Here is a 9,573-nt window from a genome sequence, read left to right as displayed (position 1 = left end):
GGGGGGGCGCCCGTTGTGGGTTGAGGGCTGTTCCCCGCTGAATGACCATGGTAAGATCAGGAGTCTGACACCCTGAAGCCTCCCTCCACGACACCTTGCGGCAGGTGGAATGACCTGGGGCTGGGCTACACCACCACCCAGGGCCTGGAGGTGCTGCGGGAGGAGATCGCCGCCCGCCACTTCACCAAGACGGGAAAGGACGACATGCTCCTGGACGCCCCTGGCGATGCCATGTACGTCGCCATGCGGGCCCTGCTCAGGCCCGGGGACCACGTCATCTGCACCTTCCCCGGGTACCAGTCTCTGTACGAGACGGCGCTGAGCATCGGCTGCGAGGTCACCCACTGGGAGGCGCAGGAGACGTGCGTATGAGGGAAGGGCGCGGCTGAAAGGATCTTGGGCGGGTGGGGCCTTTGGCGTTTGGGGTCCTGGTGCGGGAGCCCAATCCGTGCCTGCTGCTCCGAAAGTTGGGCGCTTGCCCTGCTCGATAACTTGCCCCATGCCTGCCAACCCTGTCCCAGGCCTGCCATGCGCAGATGCCGCACCCCTCCCTCCACCCCTGCCCGCCCCTCGCCTCCTCTACGCTTGCAGGGCGGAGGGTGTCCCCGTGTTTGACCCCGCCTCCCTGCTCACCCTGGTCCGCCCCGCCACGCGCATGATCACCGTCAACTTCCCGCACAACCCCACCGGCTTCCTGCCGAGCCACGAGGAGTGGGCACGGGTGGTGGCCGCCGCGAGCGGCGTCGGCGCCTACCTCTTCGCCGACGAGATGTATCGGGGGCTGGAGGCGGAGGCGGCGGACCGCCTGGTCCCCGCCGCCGACGCTTACGAGCGCGGCATCAGCCTGGGCGGGCTCAGCAAGTCGGTGGGCCTGCCGGGCCTGCGCATCGGCTGGCTGGCCTGCCGGGACCCGGAGGGTGAGGCGCTATCTTGGTGGTGTGGGAGGGGACTTGGGCCGGGTACGGTCTGGACCTGCAGACCTGCCGTCGCCAGGGCTGGGAAGCAGAGCCTTCCCCTCTCCCGTCCAGGACTCAAACAGGCGCCGTGCACGCACACCCTCGCATCCTCCACCCCCGCACCCCCCGTCCAGTGATCAAGCGTGCGCTGGAGGTCAAGGACTTCACCACCATCTGCTCCAGCGCGCCCTCCGAGATCCTGGCGCTCGCGGCGCTCCGGCGCTGGGACCTGCTCATGCACCGTCAGCTGGGCATCCTGCGTACCAACGCGGCCGCGCTGTGCCGCTTCGGCGAGCGCTGGGCGCGCCTGCTCGGGGTGTACGCCACGCGCGGCGGGACCATCGCCTTCCCCAAGGTCCTGGTGCCGGGGTTGTCGGTGGACGCGCTGGCCGACGGGCTGCTGGAGGAGGAGGGGGCGCTGATCATGCCGGGGTCGGTGTACGAGGCGCCGCAGCACGCCCAGCGCCTCCGCCTGGGTTTTGGCAGGGCCAACTTCCCGGAGGGCTTGGCGGCGTTCGACAGGTACCTGGAACGCCACTACGGCGAGTATGCCGTGGTGTCGGAATGAACAGTGTCTAAGATGGCATCGTCAGACGTGTGAGAAAGTGCAAGGACGCTGTGCTCCAGCGTGGGTTGATGACCGGCAAGTAAGGCTTCACAGATCCTTGCGCGCCAAGCGAGTTGGACCTGCCGCCGCGCGAATGCGCTCGTGCAGTGTGCAAGGAGGGAGGCTACACGACAGTGCCTCACAAAATGCCATTGGAGAACCAGGCAAACGAGCTGTGCACTCCAGGAAGGCACCAGCTGCACTCGATAAGGACATCTCAAATAGGCTTGCCTGCCTGCCCTCCATGGCATCTCACTCTTCCAGGTTGATGGCATTGCCGAATTTGGCATACAGGGTCTTCTTCAGCGCTGCCATTTGCTTCAGCAGCGAGGCCCTCTCATTGGACAAGGCGGCACACTGGCTCGTGCCCTCGTTGGCAGCTGGGCGGGGAGGGGATGAAAGTGTGCTTGCTTACCCAGTGTCTAGATATGACCCCTTCTCGCACCACCCGGGCGATCGTGCCGAGAGCCGGAGCCAGCAGCTCCCCGCCCCACCTCCACCCCTCCACCACTTTGCCCCTCGAGACCCACCCTCTTGCAGCCGGGCCTCTGCGACCTCTTTCTCGAGATGAAAGAAGCATTCCCCCACAAGGTAAGGCACTTCCTCGTCCTCGGCCAGCATCAGCTCGTTCTCCGCTTCCTCGATGTCCTCCGCTGCAGCCTGGTGGGGGGTATTGGTGCCGGGTGGACCGACCGTGTCTGGCAAGGTCGGGGTACCTGCCAGAACCGGTTCGCTACCCATGGTTGAACCAAACAAGAGTGCCTACCTTCAGAGCTTTGAGCTTCGCATTGATCTCGTGGACCTTGGTGTTCAGTCGGCTGAAGTGGTTGATGTTCTCCTGGTCCGCTAATGTAACATCCATGGAGCGCCGAGGTAGAAAGAATCTATACTGGATGTATTAATTCTGTGTTTCCCTGCCAATTTAGGCGTGCGAGCCGTGGCGTGGAGATTGTACAAACTCCTCCGTCTGCAGGGACTGCAGAACTATGGAGGTTGATCTCACAAAGCGATGATCCGCGGCCACAAAGGAGTATGAAGTATTGTGAGTGTAACAGTGGACCCAAAGGATGTACTCAATCTTTCAATGAACGCAATGCCTTGGTACCGGGCACCGTCAAAAGTCAAGGCGGAGAAGACTTCCATCCTTTCCAGCTGGTCTGATTCGTGGCTCAAGTGCACCCGGATTGGCACCCCTCTCGCGACCACATCCGACTCCGAAATCCGGCCAAAACAGCTTCTCGTTGTTCTGGGGCGGCTTTCTGCCATGCAACCAAAAATAATGACGGACTGAGTTTCGAGAGCCTTCTCGCACCGCCCCTGCTCGACCACCCGCCCTGGTCAGGGCGGGACTCGGTGGCTATGGTGGAGAAGTGCTCCCCCGGCAAACGCCGGGCGCCCGACAAGGATGGCAATGCGGCAGCAGATGCAGCCAGGGTTTCGCCTGTTGAGCATGAGCTACTCGACCTGGCCATCATGTGGTTCCGTCGGGACCTGCGCCTGGCGGACAATCCTGCCCTCGCAGCCACGGCCCGCATGGCCAAGAGAGTGGTGCGTGGGCGCGGGACCCGGCACGCCGGGCCCTGCCTCGCACTTGGCGCACCCAGGCGGGATATTGTTGCCCGGTCGATTGCACTGCTCCGCGGAGCCTGCGCCCCGTTACGCCCTGGTCAAAAGGCCCCCTCCTGGGCCTGTCCTCCACGGGGAAGCTGCCTGGCGCAGGGGGCCCTCCATCGGGCTGCACGCTGTAGCCACCCTCACCAATATCCATCCGCCCACCCCTCGCTCCCTCCCCCCTACCCTCCTGTAGCTCCCGGTGTACATATGGTCCCCCGAGGAGGAGGGCCAGTTTCAGCCGGGCACCTCCTCACGCTGGTGGCTGGCCGCCAGCCTGGCAACACTGGCCGCCGACCTGGCCGCGCTGGGCTCCCGCCTGCTCCTCCTCCGCGCCTCCGACTCCGGCGCCGCGCTGTGTGAGCTGTGTCGCGACACCGGGGCCCGCGCCGTGGCCTTCAACCACCTCTACGACCCCGTGTCCATGTGTCGGGACGCCGAGGCACGCGCCGCGCTGGCCGCCCTGGGCGTGGCCTGCCACCCGCTCCCCGCTGACCTCCTGTGCCAGCCCTGGGAGGTGCTGCGCGCCGACGGCCGGCCCTTCTCCGACTTTGCCAGCTTCTGGGAGGCGCACCGCCGCTGCCTGTACCTGCCGCCCCTGCCCCGCCCGCGCCGCCTGCCGCGCGCGCCGCCCGCGCCCGCCGGCCTGGCGCCGTCCGACCTCAACGTGCACGGCGATGCGGCGACCGGCCAGCTGGGGGACCACCTGGCGCAGCACTGGGCGCCGGGGGAGGCCGGCGCCGCGCGCGCGCTGGCCGGGTTTGCGGCCACAGGCCTGCCCGGCTTCAGCGTGGACCGCGCCAAGGGCGACCGGCCCTCCACCTCCCACCTCTCCCCCCACCTGCACTACGGCGAGGTCAGCGCGCGCCAGGTGTTCGCGGCGGCGGTGGGCGCAGGCGAGGCGCGGCGCGCGCCGGACTCGCTGCATGCCTTCCTGCGCCAGCTGGCCTTCCGCGAGTATGGGCGGTACCTCGCCTTCCACTACCCCTTCACTCTGGACCAGCCCATGCTGGGGCATCTGCAGGCCATGCCCTGGCACTACGACGTGGAGCTGTTCAAGGTGGAGGAAGGGAGGGGGGGGGGGGGAGCAGGCTGGAGGGGTGTGAGTGGGGAGAGGGACAGGTCGAGCAGTCTTCATTTTTTTACAAAGTGCCAAAGCGCACAGAAGGAGTGAGAGCTTGCCTGTTTCTCAGGGGGATATGACGTTCGGCGGTGCCGTGCTTGTCCCCTGGCGCTCGTACCCCGTCACTCTTGCACTGCCCTGCAGCTTCCATCTCGTCGCAGTTCCCTTTCCTCCATTGCAACCCCCTACCCCCCCCAAAAAAAACAAACCCACTCTATGCAGGCCTGGAAGCGGGGCCAGACGGGGTACCCCGTGGTGGACGCCAGCATGCGCCAGCTCTGGTCCACGGGCTGGATCCACCACCGCGGCCGCGTGGTCTGCGCCTCCTTCCTAGTGAAGAACCTGTTGCTGCCCTGGCAGTGGGGCCTGAAGCACTTTTGGGACACCCTCATCGACGCCGACCTGGAGTCCGACAGCCTGGGCTGGCAGTACTGCGCCGGCTGCCTGCGCGATGGCCATGCCCTGTCCCACATGGTGGACCTGGCAGAGGAGGCCGCGCGGTACGACCCCGGCGGCGCCCACGTCCGGCGCTGGATACCCACCCTGGCACGCCTGCCCAACTCCCACATCCACTCGCCCTGGACCGCGTCCCCAGACCTGCTGGCGGCCGCAGGTGGGCGATGAGAGAGGGGGAAAGGGGGGGGGGCGGGTCCTCTGAGCCACTAGCACTGACGAGGGGGGGGGGAGGACCCTTGACATTCAAGGAGGGAGGGTGGGATTGGGGATGGGAGGTGGGCATGGATTGGAGTGGGGGGTCGCAGGTGCAGGACAAAGCTGCGTGGGCTTGTGGCAGGGACCGTCTCTGACCCCTCGCACCTGGGTGTGATGCCCTTCCACATCGCGAGAAACTCAAGCCCCACACATGACCCCTGCCCCTCCCTGCTCCCCCATCGTCAGGCATCCAGCTGGGGGAGGACTACCCCTTCCCAGTGCTGGACATGCCCAGCATGCGCAGCACGCTGGATGCGGCCGCCAAGGCCATGGACGAGGCCGCGGCGGAGGAGGCGGCGGCGGAGGGCGGGCGGCGGCCCAGCCAGGGGCCCTTCCGCCCGTCCACGCGGCGCCCAGACCTCACCACCTGCTCGGCCCTCCCCGCTTTTGCCGGGTGAGCAGTCTGTTTGGTGTGGTGGGGCGGGTGGTAGGTGCGCGGTGATCAAGAGACGAGCGTGATGTGGTTGGTGCAACAGTCCTGTGCCATGGTGCTGTGGGTGACACCCGCGACACAATGCTTTTGGGTAGGGCGTGGCTCGTGTGCCCATGCATGTGGTGCTCTCTCTGAGTTTGTCAGGGAGGTCCCAAAGCCCATGGGCCACAACCATTCCTCAAGCACGCACTGCCTTCTTCCGTCCAGGGCCCAGCACTCCATAGGGACCGTCATGAACAGCCTAGACAACCAGGCCAGTTTCTCAGTGACAGTCGACTCCTCAGATGGTGTTGCAACGGAGCTGGGCGCCGCCACCGCTGGTTGCCAGCTTTCGGATGGCACCCAGTAGCCCACACATACTCTTCATTAGGTACAGATACAGTCACCTCTCCATTTTACCAGGGAGGGGTCTCAGACACCCCTATAGACTTCCCTTCTGAATGCTCTACGGCTTTCTTGAGACTTGTTGTATGCTTTGACAGGGTTTTGACTTTGGAGCATGGCCGTGCTCCCACCTTCACACATCCCTCCGGCAATACTGCCGCCGGTTCCGCGCACTGGGCGCTTTAGCACAATGTGCCACAAATCTGGCATGCGGGCGCCAACGCTGTGAATTTTGCAACCTTATACCGTCTTTCATGATCAAGCGGGGCTGGTCGACTGGTCATGTCGAGGTGCTGGTCCCCGACATGCACTGGCCACTGATTCGTCATTGGCGTACGCCTCTCGCACGCAAAACTCACGCCAGACAAAAGTCGCGCAACGCCCAATCCTTGAATTGCAGTCATCTTCCAGTGGACCCTAAACATCGATGGATGTCCAGTCAACGACTCATTCGAAGGCAGTGGGGACCCTTAGAGCGACAGTCACGGGGCCCGTTGCGGACTCTGTCGTTAGCGCTACTGCTCTGCGCTTGTAGCCAGAATGGCTCTATCACGAGCTATGCGACCGGAAGTCCAACTCGCGAGTCCCTCCTGCCGGAATGCGGGCATGGACGGAGGTCACAGCTCAGGCTGCATGCACCGGGACGCGTTCTTCCGGGCGTCGACCTCCAGCGCGGCTCCTGCACAGGCACGACGACCGACTGTACCTAGCCTGAGCCGGTGAGTAGACGAATCCCAGTACCATCCGGCTGCGAATGTCATTGGCAGCTGGACGTGGCCGCATGTCCTGTGCCTTGTTGCCATCGTCCCGGCTCCGGGGTGGTGGGCAGTCGGATGTCTGGTCCCAGGTCGTGAACAGGGCCCCCTCCCCTCCCATGCAGCCCCTCGCGGTGCCACGCCATGGCGTGCAGAGCCCTCCCTCCCGCTCATGTGGCGCAGCAGTCCATGCCGTCCACCCATCCCCTTCTGGGGACCCGATGGTTCCAGGATGCGGTACGGGATGTGGCCAAGCACGTGAGCGAGGGCCTGCCCTTCATGGAGCTCGTCCAGCTGCACGGACCCTGCTCCGGCAAGGCCCCCCACTTCTCTTCCTTTAAAGTAGAGGACGACGTGGTCAGCGCCCCCCAGGTACTGGAGGATGGGGATCACGGGGACGGGCTTTGAAGCATATGGGCAGGATCACCGATGGAGGCCCAGGAAAATATCATGGTTTCGCCACAGTCTTCCTGTGTCATTTTTCGCCTTGGCGCCGCAACAGGCGCCAGACGGCAACGTTCATGATGACCTGCACTGCATCCACCCAATCGTGACGTGAAAACGCTCCCCTGTCCCCCTCATCCTTCAGTTGTGGCGCAGCATCGCGGAGTGCCTGAGCGGGGAGGACCCCGATGTGGTCATGCTCTGCAAGCGCGTGGACTCCGCCGCGGATGTGGGCGGCCAGGCCTCGCCGTCCTCGGACACGGTGACGGAGGTGAAACAGGCCTGCCGCGCACTGGTGCGCTCCGGCATCGCCCACGCCGTCATGCGCGGACGCGTCGGCGACTGCTGCGAGGAGGACGCGCCCTGGGACGACCGTGGCGCGGGCCCCGGGTTCTGGTCCCGACACCACCACCGCCCCCATGGCAAGGCCGCACGCGTTGGCCAGGCGCAGGAGGTCAACTTCTGGGGCCTGGTGGTGCAGTCGCGCGCGCACACGGGCGCAGAGGGCTGCTACCTGCTCAAGACGGTGCGCAACGTGGAGCCAGCCACCGACTGCTCCTGCACGCACTACTCCCTGACCCGCATCTGCCAGGGCGAGGGCCTGGAGGGCCAGTTCGTCAAGAGCTGGCTGGCTCGGTCGTGAGGCATGCCCACAGATGGTCACCTGCTCAGGCATACCCTAGGATTTTTATCCCACGTTCCCCCTTCATAAGACTCTCCTGCTCGTACCAGCAGCACTTGTACAGCCCCCTGGCACGCTCGATACATGCTCTGTGCCCGGCACAGGTCGGACTGTACCTTGTCCCTCTTTGCCCCGATGGTTTTCCCCCCTCTGTGTACCCAGTTTTTCCACTTGCTTCCCGCTTGAGCTCGAGTGTGAATGTCTCCAACACAGCATTGCACAAGGGGCGTGAGAGGGTGCTCGATGCAGGCTGGCAGGCCGCGAGGCGGCCCGGAGGCTGCGCGAGTGTCTAGTGCCAGCAGTGAGGTTGGTGGCAATGTGACAAGCAGTGGTTCTGAAGGAGCAGTGTTGGACGCACCCAGATGTATCGAGTCGTGGGAGGCATCACGAGGGGACCCTAGGCAGTTCGGCGCAGGATTCAGGGAAGGCAGGGGCAAGGACCAGCCTCATCTTTTGGGGGCGGAGAGGAATTGCAGGGAGCAGGGTGGCACGGGGGGCAAAAAATGGGGGTGGTTGGGCACACGAAGCAAGCACGATTGCCATGCAGGTAGCCGTAGAGAAGAGAGGGAGGGCATCCTCGTCGCAGATTCTGCACCCCCTCTTGAGAGTGCCCCCTACCCAAAAATTTTGTCTGCGGGAGGGAGGGTTTTGCCAGGGGTGGAGTCAGGTGGCTGGCCTGCAATGGAGCGCTTGAGGCCGGCAGCTTGCCATGAACAGCCTCGCTGCCGCTGCAAGATGCAGTGCGCACAGATGGGAACCCCCCTGCCTTCCCATTCCACCTCCCATCACCCGCGCCTGCGCCTCACATGTGGACCAGTTGTTGATGATGTTGCGCGCTGAGGCGATGGTGGCGGCGGCACTGACCAGAACCATGGATATCTCGATGGCGTACAGCATGTGGTTGAAGGCGCCTTGGGGTTTGAACACGATGCGCCTGTAGGGATGAGGGGAGAAGAGAGGTGAGGAGGTGGGTGTAGGGGTTGAGGCAGCTTTCTGGACCAGCCCTCGGTGGCCAGGGCCAGGTCACTCTGCGCCAGAATGGCTGCTGCCCACGGTGTGAATCCGGCAGGGAGTGCTCATTGGCACTGCCCTCCGTTGCGAGGGGGGGGGGGGGTGGCTGCGTGGGGTCGCTGCAAGTCTGCGATGGCCATGCGCGAGACTCCTGGGCCCGGCTGGCACCACCGAGGGTGTTCTGCCCCCACCCCTCCCATCCCTCCCCGATCGGTGCACGCACCAGCAGCGGATGGGGTAGAATACGGAGAGGGGGAAGAAGGTGATGGCGCCCACCAGGCCTGCCATGTCGCTGAAGAAGGGCATGATGCAGGCGACGAGGGTGGTGAAGAAGACATAGGCCGAGCGGATAGCGATGCGCTGCCAGAGGGGCAGGTAGTCGTGGTCGGCGTTGCTGGGCACCTCCTGGTTGGCGAAGCCGGTGGACACGCGGTACATGGAGGCGGTGGCGGACAGGCGGTGCAGTCGCTCCCCGGTCGAGGCGGAGATGCGGTGCAGCCTCTCGCCCGCGGCGGCCGACACGCGGCGGAGGGCGGTGGGCGGCCCGGCTGGGGCGCCGGCCCCGGGGCCAGCGGCGCCGCCGTCCTCCCCCGGGCTGGGGCCCCCTTGGGCAGGCTTGGCCTGCGCCGCCTGCGCCGCCTCGCCGGCGGGGGGCGCGTCCTCGGCGTCGTGCAGGGTGCGCCTGCGCCGCAGGCTCCAGGCCTTGATGTGGGACTCGATGGTGTCAAACATGGGCTGCGAGTAGACCTGGAAGGCTGACACCATGTGCAGCAGGATGCCTGTGTGGGGAAGGAGGGGAGAAGGGCGAGGTGAGTACTTCGAAGGGGGGGGGCTGGGGGCGTTGGCGGGGAGGGGG

The 9,573-nt window shown here is 65.3% G+C and overlaps 5 protein-coding genes across 5 annotated transcripts in view; 3 read left to right on the top strand and 2 right to left on the bottom strand.

Moving 5' to 3' along the window:
- Positions 1 to 1,524, top strand: part of F751_2183 (Aspartate aminotransferase) — a gene marked incomplete at both ends in the record, with an annotated part of 2,705 nt that extends 1,181 nt beyond the window's left edge. Inside the window, 3 exons of the mRNA XM_011401232.1 lie at positions 105 to 362; positions 592 to 917; positions 1,091 to 1,524. Coding sequence (XP_011399534.1) covers positions 105 to 362; positions 592 to 917; positions 1,091 to 1,524 — 1,018 coding nt within the window. The remainder of the gene's footprint in view (positions 1 to 104; positions 363 to 591; positions 918 to 1,090) is intronic.
- A 291-nt stretch (positions 1,525 to 1,815) lies between these two features.
- On the bottom strand, positions 1,816 to 2,425 carry F751_2182 (putative prefoldin subunit 4; the record flags this gene model as incomplete). Its single annotated transcript, XM_011401231.1, has 3 exons — positions 1,816 to 1,943; positions 2,094 to 2,223; positions 2,330 to 2,425. The coding sequence occupies 3 exons, from the start codon at positions 2,423 to 2,425 to the stop codon at positions 1,816 to 1,818; spliced, it is 354 nt and encodes a 117-aa protein (XP_011399533.1).
- Positions 2,426 to 2,922: 497 nt separating this feature from the next.
- F751_2181 (Cryptochrome-1) lies at positions 2,923 to 5,790 on the top strand (the record flags this gene model as incomplete). Its single annotated transcript, XM_011401230.1, has 6 exons — positions 2,923 to 3,111; positions 3,371 to 3,759; positions 3,964 to 4,219; positions 4,520 to 4,910; positions 5,195 to 5,402; positions 5,649 to 5,790. The coding sequence occupies 6 exons, from the start codon at positions 2,923 to 2,925 to the stop codon at positions 5,788 to 5,790; spliced, it is 1,575 nt and encodes a 524-aa protein (XP_011399532.1).
- A 979-nt stretch (positions 5,791 to 6,769) lies between these two features.
- F751_2180 (hypothetical protein) lies at positions 6,770 to 7,667 on the top strand (the record flags this gene model as incomplete). Its single annotated transcript, XM_011401229.1, has 2 exons — positions 6,770 to 6,952; positions 7,170 to 7,667. The coding sequence occupies 2 exons, from the start codon at positions 6,770 to 6,772 to the stop codon at positions 7,665 to 7,667; spliced, it is 681 nt and encodes a 226-aa protein (XP_011399531.1).
- Positions 7,668 to 8,320: 653 nt separating this feature from the next.
- The window catches only part of F751_2179 (Amino acid permease 2), a gene marked incomplete at both ends in the record, with an annotated part of 3,750 nt that continues 2,497 nt past the window's right edge, over positions 8,321 to 9,573 (bottom strand). Inside the window, 3 exons of the mRNA XM_011401228.1 lie at positions 8,321 to 8,337; positions 8,513 to 8,640; positions 8,941 to 9,496. Of these exons, the coding sequence (XP_011399530.1) occupies positions 8,321 to 8,337; positions 8,513 to 8,640; positions 8,941 to 9,496 (701 nt within the window). The remainder of the gene's footprint in view (positions 8,338 to 8,512; positions 8,641 to 8,940; positions 9,497 to 9,573) is intronic.

Source organism: Auxenochlorella protothecoides (assembly GCF_000733215.1).
Source record: "Auxenochlorella protothecoides strain 0710 unplaced genomic scaffold scaffold2, whole genome shotgun sequence".
In the NCBI taxonomy this organism is placed as follows: domain Eukaryota; kingdom Viridiplantae; phylum Chlorophyta; class Trebouxiophyceae; order Chlorellales; family Chlorellaceae; genus Auxenochlorella; species Auxenochlorella protothecoides.
The sequence above is the reverse complement of the archived record's forward strand: the minus strand, read 5'-3'. Positions and strand labels throughout refer to the sequence as shown.